We start from the raw sequence: 19,135 nt of genomic DNA, 5'->3' as shown, positions 1-19,135 counted from the left end.
CATCTCTTTCCCCTCCTGACAAAACGTTCGACTTTCAACGCGAAGCAAGCTCCATTCGCATTTAGAATACTATGTTCTAAGATTGCGTATCCCTAGGCTGGAAGGAGATGGAGTGAAACTCACTTTGCGTGGAAAGTTCTGCGCTCCTAGGCAAGGGGGAGATGGGATGGAATATGCTTTGACAAGGAAGGAAGTGGATGTAAACCTCTGTAGTTATATGTTGATGTAATATTAGTTTTGTTTTCATTTTTCATTCATTTTATAGAGTTTTTTATTAATAACTTTTCAGCGAATAACGAGCACCGACTAAAATTTGTTGGAGGTTATTTATGGTCATAATCTTGAGAACATATGTGAAGATCAAGATTATCGGAGCTGGGTCCCTTATAGTTCACAATTATCAAATAATCACAAAAAGAAGTTCAGGTACCTGAGAATTAACTAAATATTTATGGCTTATCATACCATACTTACGGGGTATTTCAGAAAAATTTAAAAATCTAAAAACTAAAGACTAACAATAATAATAAATTATATATATATATATATATATATATATATATATATATATGTACAATATATTCAAAGGCTCCAATATTTAACAAATAAATTAAGGAGAACCAATGCAAGCCAACGCAAGAAGCTTTTTGAGAAAATATTACAATAAAAACATGGCAAATTAGAGCTATAATTCGGTTGTTATTTGTGTCCGTTATACAACAAATTTTCCTTTTCTTATTTTATTTATTCATATTACATACAATAATTGATCAATTCGACTTTACAATCATCCTCAGGATAATTCATAAAAATTTCGAGTTCAATTATTATCAATAAATGAATAAATGCAGATGCATTTCCAAAAAAACTTAGAGTAGTTTCTCATTGAATTGTGAACACAGCTCTTCTTAATCAATGTCATGATTGATAAGTACAGTTTCTAAAAAATTGCACCTCCATTCTATTACAAAATCTTGAACGAAATTCATATAATTCTAAGATAGTAGTTAGACATGTGTCTATGTCGGCGTCAGAAATACATTTTTTTTAAAACAATTATTACATTAAAAAAATAAGGTAAACGTTTCGACATCGTAATTGTGTCCTCTTCAAGTGTGAACATAATATAGACCAATTATGAAAGCATTCCAATAAAATAAAATAAGGTTGTCAATAGTAAAAAAATTATCAGAAGTGAAAAACATCGTTAAGCTGTAAAGACTATTATCTTCGTCTGACGGATACTCAAACTGATAAGGAAGTCACTATAATAAAATTAAGTAGAATAAAAACTTTGGCTCAACATTCATAAAAATAATTAGTTATAAAATAATGTTTTTTTTATTTACTTGAGAACAGATTAACAATATTCTGTACAATTGATCAGTATGCGCTGAGCTTAAAATTGCGAATGAAAAATCAAGACAAAGAATTGTTTATAACAAGTTAATATTCCGAAATATGGAAGTAGCATCTATATACAAACAAGATTATAAAGCGGTCTAATAAATCGGTATCACTTTGTATGTTTATTACTTTATATTTAAGCCATTTTTTTGTTTTTTTTATGTGAATTGCTTCTGAGATAAGTCATCTATTGAGAATTTTTTCATCTAAAATGTACGTCAATCAAGAGTTTAATCATGATTTTGATTGGGATGACGTACAAATTTTAGATGAAGAAAAAGTTGTACGAATGTATATGAACATTTTCCTTGAGTGATGGATCAGAAGTTACCGACTGTTTTATTTATCTTTTTGACACTATACATTTTATTCACATGTTTCGTTGTCTCTTAACACTTACAGTTTGAATCTTGCATGACGAAGTCATTTAAAATGACAATAATATTGATTTCTGACATATTAATTTCTTGAAAAAAATTTTTATCGGTGTTGTATTTAAAGTAACAATTTTTTATTGCATTCCAACTTGAACTGTAAAATCATCTACTGCGTTCAGAAAATTGATCTATGTACAAATAAAAGTCTTTCTAATTTGATATATCAATTGCTGAAATTGCTAAAAATTAACCGAAACGTTTGTTTGTGGAAGTTTATGTCATATATGTAATAATTATTTAAATATATGTATTATTATAGAGTGTACACATTTTATTCTTATACTCTCATACCTACAACCGCACATTTTACTCTCATTTGCCTGTTATTTAATTGAAAAATGAACTCTTTCCTATTTTTCATGCTTCATTGTAAACAATATTTATTCATAACTTTGCAATAAAGCATTTCTTAAATTAAACTTCGTAATAATTTTCTTTATTTGTGTTCTTTCAGAATATACTCTTGCAATTTATCCGTTAAATTCTGAGACATTGTATAAACTATATCATGGATATATTAAGAATTTTCCTCTATAATAGACTCACCAGCTTAAAATTTATCACGTTAACATCAAATTTATATTTAGCAATCTCGAAAATATTATCAAACAAAAATACACGAAATAAGTTTAATTTATTTCATTACAATTGTTGTGTCATATTAAATTAGTGAATTTTAATTTAAAAGTTCTAATATCAAATTTACATCTCATGATTTTAAAAACCCTTATTATATATAAATTTTTTGTCTAAATCAATATTCTGAAATATCCTTAATAGGATTACTTTTGTATTTTAAGCACTTTGAACATTTTCCCTCAAAAAATTAATAAAGGATAACAGATAAAATTACATAAATACGTAGAGTAATAAGTAAAGTCATAGAATTAAAGAAAATTGAGAGATTTATAGGTTATATTTCGATCAAAGCAAAAATTGAAAATAAATATTATATAAAATAGAATCGAGGAAATTATTTAAGAAAAGAATTATTTAAAATAGAAATTGAGGAAAATTATAAGGTTTAAATAATGTTGATAACTCGGTGATAATCGTATATGGAAAAGACAGTTTTATTAAAATAGACAGTTTTATGAAAATTTAACTAAATTTAGCTAGGAGAACTAAAAAAATCTGCTTTTCCAGATTCAAACTGTCACGATTTTCTTGACTATAATTATGCTTTTCCATACTGTAATTATGCTATTAACATTTAGTCAATAAATAATTTTTTCGTTAATTTCTAATAAATTTTAATGTGGATACCAAAACGGTCTCTTTTTTCTTCCTTCAAGTAATTCAAGTAACCCTTGTCACCTGTCGTTGCAAATGGTTATGCAGCATTTTGAAAAAAATTGCTATCAAAATGCTGTCCGTCCGGTTGTTATTTTATTATCGATACATTGATGATATTATTTAGCTGCTCCGTCTGAGAGTATTGGTGATATTTTAGATATCTTTAATTCGTTGCACACTAGACTGCAGTTCACTATGGAGGCATTGACGGAAAAATAATTTTTTTTGAATATCAGGTTAATTATTGAAGAACGAAATTATTTTCGATGTAAAGCAATCTTTTTCGGTAGATTCCTTATTTTCTATTCACACCATCCACTTTGTCATAAAAAAAGGTGTAATTTATGGATATATAATAATCAATAATTTGTGGATAAGATTTTTCGTTTATATCAACCGAAGTTACAACAAAACAATTTGATTGATGCTATTAATATTTTTTTTACAGAATGGATATCCTTTACATTTTATTTTCTCGACTATTCATAATAGAATTAAATATCATATTAACAATATTAATAGTTTAAATAATAACAAGGATAACACAGAAAGATTTTTTACTATTCCATATCAATACCATATCTGAAAGATTCACACCTATCGTTAATATGTTTAATTGTAAATTGGCTTTTACTATTCCTAACACATTAAAAAATTACATAAAGAGGAAAGGATGAGTTAGGATACTTTCATAATCAAAATGTAGTTTACAGAATATCTTGTGAGGATTGTGATGTTAGTTATGTTGGCCAGACAAAAAGACAATTAAAGACTAGATTGCATGAACATGTTTCAGATATTAATATAAGTTTAAAATCTCCATCAGTGATCTCCAACGTATTGAGGAGAATCACAACTTTAAATGGAATAAAGTGGACATATTAGATAGAAAACCTTCATACAATAAAAGGTTAATATCTGAAATGGTCCATATTAAAAAACAGAAATATGAAATAAACAGACAAAATGACACAGAGTCGTTGCTTGAATTGTATTCTAACATTATACGTTCTCTTTCTCCCTCCTAATATCTTTTTTCCTTTTCCCCTCTATTTTATCATTTTTCCGTTCTCGATAAATGTTTTTCATCTCGATATTTCATTATCTGACATCGTGAAAGTTAGATGTTCGTTACTTTTGCAAATTTGCTTAAAATAAAAAAACCAATATATTGTACCACGATATAGACTACTATCTATCTGCGTTTTTTTCTTTCTTTTTATTAATAGACTCTCAATACATTTACTGATATTATTGACAAGGTACATTATTATATCACTAATTTGTATGTATTAAATATTAATTTTTTTGTTCATGGTCACTTTTCCAGAATATTGTTTTATGACTACTTTGATTTTTGATAAAAATGACTCGCAGCGTACTACACGAAATGAAGAATACGGGATTAAAAATTATAATAGTATTGTATAATATCGTGTATATATTTTTGGTTTAGAACGATGTTTAAATTACATAATTTATATTACAACAACATTGAAAATGACTCGATTGGAGTCGAAACGTTTGTTTTTGTTAATTGTAATTGTTATATGAATTTTTAATTTTAATTTCAATTAAAGTTCTTTGCTATATTATTGGCTCTTTGCCTTTCTTTTGTATTACATTGTTTTATACTTACAGAGCCTTATTACTATTTATTAATTCAAGTAAGCTAGAACGTTCACGCTATTGCGAGAAACAGACTGGCACGACCTATTAAACAATATTTTTTAATAGTCGATCATCACTCTGATGAATAAAATACAGTCGGAGAAAGCCAAGCTTGATGCGTCGACGAGCGGCATACAAAAATCTTGAAATAAAATGCTCGAAAATTATTACGTTCATTCAATACAAACGCAATACATCACGATATGAATGATTCTTTATTGGAATCTCTAATATGAGATCATTTCTTTTTTTCCGATATGGATATTGGTACCACTAGCATCAATATTCTTTTCAAATAATAATTATTTAAAATACAAGGCGTTGAAATTCAATTAACTTTTCTTTCTCGTACGTTGTTGGAAACAATTGCTTTATTACATGTTCGATATTGGTTAGATCACTAGCGATTTTGTCATTGTAATCTTTAAGCACCTATACTCTACTGTTATCGAGATCTTAACGAATAACGGACGACAGCAATAAATTTGATTGGTCTGGTAAATTGTCCGAGAAGGAAGAGGTCATATTCCGTCCACTTCTTCATAATGGCCAATTGTCGCCCGGCAGAATCAAGCGATGCAATTGTACGTAAACAATAAAATCATTTGGAGACGGTAATCACATAGCAACTACGTTGTTATTTCATGACAACAATTTTGTGCTAATCTCTTTTAATTGTTAATCGCTCTTCCACTTATTCTAACGCTTCTTATAAATATTTATCAGTTTCGTTGTATAAAAGAGTTAAGTTAGTGATGTATTCTGTCAAAGCAAAAACTTGACATGTAATGAATTAACTCGCAGATCGCATTAAGATAGTCAATATTTTAGAAACTTTGGAATAATCTCTGAAGCCTACGTTATATAATATATTGTAATATATACAGTTCCCCCTCGCCGTGCTATTCGAGAGAAAAATGTATCGTTAAACATAATAGGATCAAACAAATGACAATATCAATAATTTTTTTGCAGCTTTATCCAGCCAAAGAATTGTTTTAGGAATTTATGGAGACTCGAAATTTCGAAGTTTTATTCTACCAAAGAAGAACAATAATACATAAGTAGCAACAATATATAATAAATATTATCAATAATTTATAAGACGAGCGATCTCTTTCCATTGAGAATACATATTCAGGCGTATCGAAACTCTGAAAAAGTCAAATATCTCGATAGGACATATATCAAGCAAAATTGTTAAGCGATTCCCAAATGAAATTTTGCAAATCCGCTTCATCGAGCCCGAAAATGGAACTACTTTCGAGACGTTCCTCGGGCAGCAGAATATCGACCTTGAAAAGGTCGAGATCCTTTCGAGCATCTATGAAACTGATGTCAAAGATACGCAATCATGCGAATCTGCGATTGACCACTGGCTTCGATCTCTCATCTGTCTCAAAAAATTTCGTTAAGAAGGAATGCAACTTATCTGTTCTTGAAGAATTTCAAGATGATGAGAAACTCTCGAGTTTACGAAAAGATTCTGAAGATATAAATTCTTGTATTAAGAACAAAATCGATAATGAGGCATCTTCGAGTCCTCGGAAGATCTCGGTATCAAATCTCGATGTCGATTCGCGAGAAATTACAAAGGATCTAAAGAGTAAGCTATCTCTAACTGACAGACCAATGAGTACGGGGCGCAAGAACGTAGAGAAACCTTGGATAAAGAACGAAGATGTAAAATTACCGAAGCTTATTCACATTTTTCGCAGGAGACATAGCATAGGGAGCTCGCAAGAAGTTACTCGAGAGAAAGACTGTGGTGACAAACATGAGTCCTGCGAAACAGACACAAATGTGCTCAATAAACATGTATTTTATGAGAATCCTACATTCGTGCTGAATAGTTCTTTGGATTCCTCCGTCTCGGACTTCTTCTATGAAGTCGAAGAAGGAAACGAGATGGAACAAAGGCAAAAACAAGATAGTAAAAATGAGCGCGCTACATTACCCAAACGCAATATTTTGACCGTCGTTGTGGATTCCCACAAGACCGCAATTAATCGGCCCTTGTGTAAAACGAATAATGAGCAAGACAAGAATGAGGACGAAGAATATTTCGAAAAACCATCGCAAAATATATTTTGTTATAGATGCGAGACCGAGCCTTTGAGAAGTACTTGGAATGTGAGGAACGACAACTCGCATGCGATAAATGGAAATCGAAGGACAACCGAATTCTTGAGTGAGTTTGATCGCCTAAGGATTAAATTTTATTGCAAGATACACGAGACGGAAAGAAAAAACGCAACAATCTGCCTACAGAATCAGAAAATTTACGACGACGCTAAGATATATCCTTCAAAGTCCTGTAAAGTCAACACGGTAGACAATATCACAAACTTTTGGACAAACAGACGTGGTAATAGTTTTCGAAATAAAATGGCGATCGGTAGGAAAAAAGACATGAAAGATATGAAGAATTACGAGCAAAGCAGTCAGGAACGAGTTTTCATGTCGACATCATCAGGATCAAGTATGCTGAATTAATAATTTCTAATTAATCAGCGATTAATTATGTGCCAGGTGTAACTAATCACTTTTTAGGAAGTCAGTTCAAATTTTCACGGCAAATTGTCGGTTTAGTTATTTTCTTTACGATATTGATGAAGAAAGGGAATCTACATTACATCTCTGATGTAATAATTTAATGTTGCATTTAACTTTAACTAGCATATTTTCATGAGGAAGCAAATCAATAATTATCACGGAAAGATATAAAAAGAAAGTATGTTAAACATGAAATAAAACGGTAAAGCATTGTAGGACGTCACTGATGTGGGAAAATTTCTAGTTGTGAAAGTAGCTTAAGTAAAACATATAAGCTGACTGTGTAATATGATGAACAAAATAATTCAAGGAAGAAATAATCAAGATCTCTCTCTCTCTCTCTCTCTCTCTCTCTCTCTCTCTCTCTCTCTCTCTCTCTCTCTCTCTCTCAGTCTCTTTTATTTTCTAAGTTGCAGTTTTTTTGGCAAGACTTAAGACTTTATTTCTTGTTCTACAATTACTTAAAATATTTCGCCGACTAAAGCATAAAATATAGTTAGCTGTTGTTATAACGATTGATGGGTTGTGTTTTTGTTGTTATAAAAGTAAAAACTTGAAACTTTAATAAATTTTAAATACTTAAAACAAGGATTTATTTTCCTTAAGATATACATTAAGCTTTTTACGATTCCTTCCAATTTCTCTTATTTTATATTATGTATTTATCGCTTATTTATCCGACTTTGCAATGGTTCACTTATTTAATTATCATTTATTTATTTTGCCTTATTTTTTCATGCGCGCAGAGTTCCACTCGTTGCAAGGGATGGAGTTCCTAGAAGGTTTTGGCAAGAAGAAACAACAGCCCCACCAACTAAATAATCAATCGTCAATACATATCAATCCTCTCTCGGCCCAATCCCTCAACATACACCTGCATGGTATTTTATTTTTATCGATTCTTTATTTTAATTTCTCAAACGTCTCTTTGTTTTTGCCAAACTTATTCTTGTCACATCAAAATTTATATTAAATTAGAAATAATCTTAACATGTTATCATTTTATTTTTAGCTCTATTTGCGGCTGTGGAACATGGTCACTTGGATAAAGCGAGGACTATTTTGGAGTCTACTGATGTGAACATAAATAGGTGAGTTGCAATTTATGTTATTACACACACTCTCACACACACACACACACACACACACACACACACACACACACACACACACACACACACACACACACACACACACACACACATACACACACACACACGTGCATATATAGGGTATTTCTAATTTAAATATCAAAATTAGTAATAAAATAGCGTTAAAATTAGGCTTACACCGCGAACACGATCAAACGATGATCAAGGTACAAATCGTTAGTCTGAAAGCAAAAACTGAAACTTTTTCTTAATGAGTAAATTTGTAACTCTCGTCCGAAGTAGGATAATTAATACCGTATGCATATTTTCAAAATGGTAACAGTTTGAAGAAATAAATCGAATTTTGCTCATTTTTTTCCTTTTAATTGACCTTCTAAAATAGAAAAAAAATTAACATAGACTATTTATTATAGTCAGATGATAATGACATGTTCTCTGAATATAACAGTAAAAGCTGAAGTCAGTCGAACTAATATTTTTTTTGGAATCGTGATCATCATATTCGAAAACACGGTTTCGAGAAAAAAGCGTTTAAAGTTTTATGAAACTTTTTTGGTATAATATGCCAAAATTTTTGAACTTATCATTAGTCTATTCGAGGACCATACAAAACACCTTCCTCTACTTCATAAAAATTTTGTGTTGCTCTCTCCTCTCGAATAGCAATCCTTGTATCCTTTGAGCTTATAGACGCACGATTCCGGGCGTTTGAGACAGACTTTGTCTCGCGAAAGAGCCAAATCATAAACTAAACTGCTAATAATTATGATTATCATTTTCATAATTTTAAAAATATTCATGTAACTGTCATAAAAGATATAAATTGCCAAAAAATTGCGACTTCTACTATTGCCGGAGTAAATGTGTTTAGGAGCAAACGTGTCCTATCAATGGATTCAACGACTCATATCAATGAGTTTAACGATTCATTATTATGGTAGAAACGTTCTAGAATGGTCTCGAAAGATTCAATATAATAGCGAGCGCCAATTATGGTAATTGATTGGCGCGCACTACTTGAATCGGTTAAATGGCCCGAAACACCACATCTCGGACAATTTTCGTTTCTCCCAAAAAACATTTTTGTGAGATATTCTTAAGATTATAAGCTTTCAAAAAAAGCAATTGAAAACAGAATTTTTTGATTCCTCAAACATAAAGATCCCTTTAAAATAAAAAAATAAAAATGGAGTTTTTGTTTAAAAAATAGTGTTCTTTTTTTTCAAAAATGCGAAAAAAACATAAATTTCTTTCTGCGACGCCACCCAAGATCAAACTGATAAGATCAATAAATAGATCTTTTTGAATCCTACTTTTGAAACATTTTTCTATAAAACTTACATTTTTTTTCGAGATATTCAAGTATCCTGACCTTTTTGAAACAACATATATATATACATATAATTATTATAATAATTTCTAAATTGCGTGTGTAGATACATATACGTATATATATATATATATATATATATATATATATATATATATATATGTATATGTATATATATCTACACATGCAATTTAGAAATTATTATAATAATTGATTTAGTGATAAAAATGGTAAAAAACACTATGAGTTAGCGAAAATTGTTCTTCACGTTAAATTGTTCTTTGTAAAAATACGTCACGAATAAATCGTAATTTTTAAACCGATAGATGAAAGATTTGTTTTTTTTCGTATTATTCTATAACGTGCAATGTAAAGCTTGCAGAAGTTTTTAAGGTAAAATTGCAGAAAAGGGAAGCAACCTCCGATGATCATGATTTTGACACATGTTGTCAAGGTCATGACTGTGAGTGACCTTGAAGAAGTTTTAATCATTATTTTTATCATTATGGTAAAAGCATAAAATGAGAGCAATCCCCCCGATGACTTCGACTTTGACATATGTTGTGAAGATCATGATCTTCAGTGACCTTCAACAGGTTTTAGTCGTCGCCGGTTATTCGTTAAAAAGTTATTAACGAAAAAGTTTATCAATAAAATCTAACTTTTGGACACAATTGTACTCCGATGAAATAAATTCCCTGCTTTAACAACACAAAATATTTTCTTATATAATTTCTTATATAATTTTTGCGTTTTTAGAGCAGAGAATTTGAAAGATAAATTCTTTGTTTTAAAAACACAAATTTTTTACTTTAAAAACATAAAAATTATATAAGAAATTATATAAGAAAGTATTTTGTGTTGTTAAAGCAGGGAATTTGTTTCATCGCAGCACAGTTACGTCGGAAAATTAGGTTTTATTGATGAATTTTTTTATTAATAACTTTTTAACGAATAACGAATGGCGGCTAAAACTTGGAGGTTACTCAAGGTCATGACATCATATGTCAAAGTCAAGATCATTGGAGGTTGCTTCATTTTTCTGCAATTTTACCGTTATTTGTCACCTGAAAATAATATTATATACAGGATAAATTTTGGTTTCGCTTCCATTAGTGATTACGAAAAAGCATTGTATCGCTAAATAAGTTAGACGGTAAAACTGCGTGACACTGACAATTCGCCGATTTTAATGACCTTGACATATATTGTTAAGTTCATGAAATAACATTTCCTTTCTATTATTAAACAAAAATTCTTTGCTTTAAAATATCTACTTTAAAAACAAATTTTTTTTTATAAAACTTTTTTTAAAACTTTTATAAAACTAAATAAAAAGACAAAGGGCTATGAGCCTAAAACAATCATTATAAATTAACAAATTTGTATTAAATAGTTAAAAAATAAAATAAAACATATCATGAATTTAAAAACATGAAATTTAATTTGACCGTCAGCAAGTAAACAACACAAACGTTTCGATCCCTGTTGGATCATTTTCAATATGACGCAAAAACAACGGAAACGTTACATAGATAAAATATATAAAAATTAATTAAAAATTCGCTCGCACACAATATCATAAATCTATAAATCTCGCTCCAAAATACAATGAAAATTATATGAAAGTTGTAGTTGACAACAATGTGTTCCTCCGGATTGTGTATGTAGAATAAGGACGAACATGTTTTTGTTAGCAAGTACAAAAGGTAATAATAAATCACGACAGGAATAAAAATAAAAATAATAAGAAAAGTATAAATTGAGTCGCAAACAATAAAAAGAAAGGTACAAAACAAGTCGCAAGTAATAAAATTAAAATTAAAAGAAAGAGGCAAAAATTATTTTCGATATTATAAGACATGTACATAAGTTATTAATGTCGATAGAGAAAGTGCCGTCATTCATTACCAAGTATGTAAATATGAAACCGGAATTTTTAAATAAAAAATACACGTTTATTGCATGGAAATGATAAAAAATATTTTATTCGAAGTATTGCCCATCGCTAGCTATACATTTTCCCTGTCTGACAATTTGTGGATGCCATACCAAAAAAATTGTTGCTTTTTTGAGCCAAACCAGTCATCTAGCCATTTTCGTACATCTTCGTAAGAAGTGAAGCGCTACTGATCAAGTGCGTGTCCCATCGATGCAAATAAGTAGTAATCGGACGGAGCCAAGTCTGGTGAGTAAGCCGCATGCGAAAGTATTTCCCAACCAAACGCCTCAATCGTTTCCTTGATCAGTTTTGCTGTGTGTGATGGTGCATTATCATGAAGCAAAATCACTTTGTGTTGCCTTTTTTAATATTCCGGTCGTTTTTCACGCAAAGCTTGATTCAAATTAATCATTTGTTGTCGGTAGCGTTCAGTATTAACGGTTTCGCCAGGTTTTAGCAACTCATAATAGATCACATCTTTCTGATCCCACCAAACATAGAGCATTGTCTTCCGTCCATAGCGATTTGGCCTTGCAGTCGATGTCGATGGTTCGCCTGGAATGGTTACCCGTGAATTTTACGCTTAGGATTCTCAAAATATATCCACTTTTCATCGCCAGTCACAATTTGATGGAGAAACTTTCTTTTGTACCTGGCGAGCAGCATTTCGCATGTGGTTTTTCAGTTTTCTTGCTGTCTTTCATTCAGTTCATGTGGAACCCATTTTCCCATCTTCTGGATTTTTCCCATGGATTTCAAACGTATAGAGACGGCTTCTAGTGTCACATTCAATTGATCCGCGAGTTGTTGTTGAGTTTGAGCGTCATCCTCATCCAACAATGCTTGCAATTCTCTGTCTTCAAACTTTTTCGGTGGTTTTCCACGTTCTTCATTTCTCATGTCAAAATCGCCACTTTTGAATTTTTTAAACCACTCAAAGCACTGTGATTTACCAAGAGCATACTCATCGTAAGCTTCGACAAGCATTCGATGCGATTCTGCAAGTTTTCTTCAAATGGTAACAGAAAACCAATGCTGTCCGCAAATCGTAGTTTCCAGGCACAAAATTCGACATGTTCGATGCTATTACAAACTATACTGTTACTTGTATGAAACTTGTATTGTGTGAGTTGAAAATCTTTGTCAGATGTCAGAACAAGGAAATGGCGTCAATGACGCGGTCTGACGGCAACTACATTGACAGCTATGGCCATCTATTGGTAAATTTCGGTTTCATATTTACATACCTGATATATATATATATATATATATATATATATATATATATATATATTGAGTTTAGTTAGATAAGTTGAGAATAAATACCTTATTATGCGTGTCAAAATGATATGTTATTGATTAGACAATGCGATGAGAATTGAAAGTGATCATCTCTCTAAGAAGCTAAGAGATAAAGTAAAGTACACATATAAAGACAGGAAGGTTGAAATGGTAAACTAAAAAGGAAGAGGAACATAAGAAGGAGAAAATAAAGTAGAGGGAAGAGAAAGTGAGGAGAGAAGAAATGAATAGGAAAAGAATGCAGTTAAGAAGGAGAAAGAGATTGAATGATCTGTGAGTAGGTTTCATTTTGTCTATTAAGACCTTGTTTCTGTCTTTTGATATGAATCATTTCAGACACCAATCTCTTATTATAAAAAGATTCACAGTCTAAAATTTTCACGTCGTTCCATTTAAAATTATGATCAAAATTAATTCGATGATCAGTTATGACAGTAGGAGAACTCGTATTCTTTCTAATGTCAGAGATATGTTCGTGTAGTCTCGTATTCAATTTTGTTTTTGTCTGACCAACATAACTCGCCTCACAATCATCACAGGAGATCTTATAAACAACATTCTGATTGGATAGGAAATCAAGCTTATCTTTTCCTCTTTTTTATAACTTTTTAAAACTTTTTAATGTGTTGGAAATAGAAAAGGCTAATTTATAATGAAACATACTAGAGATAGGAAGGAAACTTTCAGAAATAGATTTGACATAGGAAGGAATCGTAAAATATTTATCTTTCTCACATGAATTATGTGTAATATATTTATTATGTATATGAAATTTTAATCTACGTTCAATTGTAGAGAAAATAAAGGGAAGAGGATAACAGTTATTTAAAAATATATGAATAGCATCTATCAAATTTTTTTATTGGATGTTGTAATAGAATAATTTTGTCAATGAAACTGATAATAGTGTCTTTTTTTATGGCAAAGAGGATGATTTGAATGGAAATTAAAGAACCTTCCGGAAAACGTCTTTTTATGATAAATGTCAAATATAATTCTCTGATTATCTATAACAAGCATTGTATCAAGATAACTTAATCTGCCACTTGTACCAATCTTGAAAGTAAACTGCAATCTCATATGTAAAGAGTTAAAAATATTTAAAGCGTCATTGATAGTATCAGATGGAAGCGTGAGAAGAACATCGTCTACATATCTAAAATAAAACAAAGGTTATACTGACAATTTTTTAAGTGCTATTTCTTCTAGATCTTGCATTACAATGTCGGCGATTATTGGAGATAATGATGAACCCATCGGAGTGCCGAATACCTGTTTGAAAGTTCTATTATTAAAGGCAAAAAAGGTTGAATCTAAAATAAATCCAACAGCAATAATAAACTCGTTTTTTAAGATATTTGTCTTCGCCGAGATGTAAACCCATCTCCTATCGATGCTATTTAATGCTAACTTAACAGGAACATTAGTAAAAAGGGATACTACATCCAACGAAGCCAAAACATATTCAGAATCATAATTCATTTAAATGCTCAACCAAATGGAAACTGTCTTTAATATAACTAGAAGCTTTTGGTATACTATCACTAATTAAATTATGCAAAAAAAGAGAAAGATAATATAATGGACTGTTAAGATGACACAATCATTCTCAATGTTATACCATCCTTATGTATTTTAGTCAAATCGTAAGCTCTAGGTATAACACCATCAGTTGTAAGCAAAATCTACGATATGTTTGTTCGTCAATAAACTGATCACGCTTCCATCTCACCAACAAAGTACTTAAATCCTGAGTCAATTTTTTACTTGGATCTTTATTGACAATCGCGTAAGTGTTAGTGTCTGAAAGAATCTCCTCCATTTTTGATATGTAGGCGTCCTTGTCCAGAGCAACAGTAACACTACCTTTATCGGCGTTTGTGATAAATATATTGGGATGGTTATTAATAAATCTTTTTGTTATACGTAACCATTCCAAAATCAGTTTGTCAGTAAAAGTAAGAGAAGGAAAATTGTTATGGAATCTATTGAGTATTGGGAAAGAATTATTCCTAACAATGTTAATGATATTATTAGGACGACCAATTATATTATTTTCAATATGTTTTATAAATTCAATCAAGGTATTGTCTTTATTATATTTATTGAAGCCCAAATAGGAAGCCCAAATTTTTCATCGAGTTGTAACAAGTACCGAACCTCTAAGGGAATGTCAATGCCACTCAAATTAATAAACCATTTTTCATGTAAAGTATCCAAAGGAGACGCCTCATTAAAATTTTATTGGGATTAATGTTAATTCTTTCAAACTTAGAATGGATATTATGCGAGAACTTATAAACAACAAGTTGAATATTTGAAGGGTTATCATTCGTGTCGTTAGAAATAAAGAAAAAGAAAATTGAGTACGAGATTACACGAACATATCTCTGACATTAGAAAGAATACGGATTCTTCTACTGTCATAACTGATCATCGAATTAATTTTGATCATAATTTTAAATGGAACGACGTGAAAATTTTAGACTGTGAATCTTCTTATAATAAGAGATTAGTATCTGAAATGATTCATGTTAAAAGACAGAAATAGGGTCTTAATAGACAAAATGATACTGAATCTTTACCTGAAACCTACTCACAGATCATTCAATCTCTTTCTCCTTTTTAACTGCATTCTTTTCCTATCCATTTCTTCTCTCCCCACTTTCTCTTCCCTTTACTTTTTTCTCCTTCTTATGTTCCCCTTCCTTTTTAGTTTATCATTTCAATCTTCCTGTCTTTATATGTGTACTTTACTTTATCTCTTAGCTTCCTAGAGAGATGATTACTTTCAATTCTCATCGCATTGTCTAATCGATAACATATCATTTTGACATGCATAATAAGGTATTTATTCTCAACTTATCTGTACTAAACTCAATATATATATAATGAATGACGGCACTTTCTCTATCGACATTAATAACTCTTATGTACATGTCTTATAATATCAAAAATAATTTTTGCCTCTTTCTTTTAATTTTAATTTTATTACTTGCGACTTGTTTTTGTATCTTTCTTTTTATTGTTTGCGACTCGATTTATACTTTTCTTATTATTTTTATTTTTATTCCTGTCGTAATTTATTATTACATTTTGTACTTGCTAACAGAAACATGTTCGTCCTTATTCTACATACACAATCCGAAGGAACACATTGTTGTCAACTACAATTTTTGTATAATTTTCATTGTATTTTGGAGCGAGATTTATAGATTTATGATACTGCGTCCAAGAGCGAATTTTTAATTAATTTTTATATATTTTATCTATGTAACGTTCCGTTGTTATTTCTGTGTCACAATTAAATTTCATGTTTTTAAATTCATGACATGTTTTATTTTATTTTTTAACTATTAAATACAAATTTGTTAATTTATGATGATTGTTTTAGGCTCGTAGCCCTTTGTCTTTTTATTTTTTTATTCAGCCTTATTACTTTTATAATTTTATAAAACTATTTTTTTAAATAATTTTTATTCTCAAAGCAGAACATTTTTAAAGCAGAAAATTTGTGATTATGTAATGACTTTCCACGCGGACCAAAGTCCACCTCACATCTCCCCTTCCTAGTGGCATACAATTTTCTACGCGCACACAAGCGCGCGCGCGAAAGCGAAGTCCACGCTATACCCTTCTCACGCCTAATGGCATACGACTTTCTGCACATGTTCTTTATGTAAAAGATGAAGAGTGTGGAACAGTTGTTATCCGTACAGCACCGAAAGTTTTTAGAAATATTTCAACTGAAAAGTGAAACATTTCATAAAAGTTGTGAAATATGTCTACAACAGCTTACTGAAACAGCTGTGGAATAGTAAAATATACGCAGTTCTTGCACACGAAACCTTTTTGAAAGGTAGCTGAAGTGTTACAGAAAGAATCTGCAATTTTTTTGAAACATTATCAAAAAAGTTTCAGCTATTTCTAGTACTTAAACAATGATATTTAAGTATATATTTAATTTTTAATATAATAATATTATATTAATATTCTCTTAAATAATATTGTATTTAAATTTATTATATCGACATAATAAAATTAAATATTGTTTAAGTATCAATTAAAAACATATAATAATTTAAATATCACTTCTGAAATACTTAAAATTTATTAAGAACTTTATGATCTGTTTACACATTACAAAACTTATTGAAATAAACTTAAAGTATTTTTCAAATATGGTAATTATACTATTTTGATTAATTGGTCACATTGTATATATAAGCACATATACATAATCATTAAAAAATTGTTTATACCTGCAGTTTTCACAATATTATTTGTAAGTTTAATTTCTGATGAAATGTTACAAAATCTAAAAAATTTAAAAATACTTTTTAAAAATTATGGGATGAGAAATTTCAGAATATTTTAGAATTCACTTGTATGATAAGTTCTGAGAGAAGATGTAAACTTTCCGAATATTTCTGAGTATTTCTGAAAAATGTTCCAATTCGTATAAAAATTATGAGAAAAATTTTCACTAGAGTATTGCAGAATCTATTCGGAATTGTTGCATGAGATGTGAAAGGTTGAAACATTTCTGAAATAGAAGATGTGAAAGATTAAAAAATTTTTGAGCAATTTTGTATACAAGCAGAAGAGAGACATTATTTCTTAAACTTATTTTATTAATAACTTTTTAACAAGTTACGGGCGACGATCAAAATCTGTTAGAGATCACTCAGGATTATGAACTTGACAATACATGTCAAGAGCATTGAAGTCAACGAGGTCGTCGATGTTATGCAGTTTTATCGAAAAATGTTCAATTCAAGTATTTATGACTACTTGGAATTTTCATAAATTATTAAATAAAAATTAATTTAAGTTACACTCGATAAAGTTTAACGTTTTCATTTTTATAAAGTTGAAAAAGGTAAATTAAGATTTATACTGTACTGTCGAAATTGGACGTTAGACCAAAAGGAATGTTAAGATATATTTTCGATAATCATGTTATTCATGTTGGGATATCGCAAATAAGATTCTACAATAATGCTGTATAATAAAAAACGTTATGTAAAAACCGGTCCAACACAAATAAAATTTGTGTTAAATTTTTAATATGTACGAGTGATAAATGTGCTAATTTAGCACATAATGCGATTGTCCTTTTATATTGAAATATTTAAATTGATATTCAATATTTCTTTTAATATAACACAGTTTATGAGTGGAAAATATCAATTTCAACATAAATGAATATGATGTACATGTTAATTTAACATATTATAAATGTTAATTTTACTGAAGAAGTATATATCTGTAATTTGTTTTAAATAAGATCTCTATGTTACATTTTTTGTATTACTTTCTAATACATTCATCTTGTATTTAATTAATAAAAAGGACTATGCCCAGTTTGGACCCCGATTGAACAACATTCAGATCTAGCTAGGATTGTAGAGCATAAAAAAAAGATTAAAAAGTTCCATATGCACAACATTTGTAAAATGAGTCCCTTGAGTGCTACAGCTGTTCAAAGTTCGCTATTAGGAGCATGTATTATGTACCATGTAGGACTGATTTTATTCGATTTCTGGAATTATCTAATATTTGGAATATGTCCAATCTTGACGAAGACAATTAAAATCTTTTTTGAACCTCAAATGAATAGTTATAAGTGATATATGTTAATCGATGAAGAAGAGAGACACTCAAAGTATAAAACAAAAGATTTTAATTGATTTGACAAAGAGACTGCAGTTCAGATTTTTTAACTGTAACGTTTCCATCTCTCATTTCATTACGTTTTTTTTTATAATGGTACTAATAGGCATGATATATATTTAAATGTATTGAGTGGAATTCTTGTCGAACTATTAAGCTCTTGTTCCAAGAAATCTAGCACTTCCTCAACCAACAAATGTTTACCCCGACTGGTACATTCGCCGCTTTTCCATCCCCCCTCTCTTCCTCCCGGGCGAACTCCAAAGGCATCGCCGTCATTACAAGCAAATCTGAATTTCTGTGACATGACGGCATGAATCACCAGGAGCCGGATTAATAAATTGAACCAAATACATTTTAGATAATACTTCAATGTCTTTGGTACAATCCGTTATCGCCGTCACCG

At 30.1% G+C, this 19,135-nt stretch overlaps 1 protein-coding gene across 2 annotated transcripts in view; it reads left to right on the top strand.

Annotated features, from left to right (window-relative positions):
- wake (ankyrin repeat and fibronectin type III domain containing protein wide awake) overlaps positions 1 to 19,135 on the top strand; it is a 271,094-nt gene that overhangs the window by 187,878 nt on the left and 64,081 nt on the right. The window contains exons 2-4 of one of the 2 annotated variants that reach the window (XM_011070248.2): positions 5,787 to 7,293; positions 8,114 to 8,248; positions 8,380 to 8,458. In XM_011070248.2, the coding sequence (XP_011068550.1) occupies positions 6,027 to 7,293; positions 8,114 to 8,248; positions 8,380 to 8,458 (1,481 nt within the window). In that variant the 5' untranslated portion in view covers positions 5,787 to 6,026. The remainder of the gene's footprint in view (positions 1 to 5,786; positions 7,294 to 8,113; positions 8,249 to 8,379; positions 8,459 to 19,135) is intronic. The other variant, XM_011070250.2, reaches the window with a different exon arrangement.

This window comes from Acromyrmex echinatior, chromosome 13, assembly GCF_024713525.1.
Source record: "Acromyrmex echinatior isolate Ae372 chromosome 13, ASM2471352v2, whole genome shotgun sequence".
Taxonomy (NCBI): domain Eukaryota; kingdom Metazoa; phylum Arthropoda; class Insecta; order Hymenoptera; family Formicidae; genus Acromyrmex; species Acromyrmex echinatior.
Note: the sequence above shows the minus strand (reverse complement) of the source record. Positions and strands in the feature narration are given on the sequence as shown.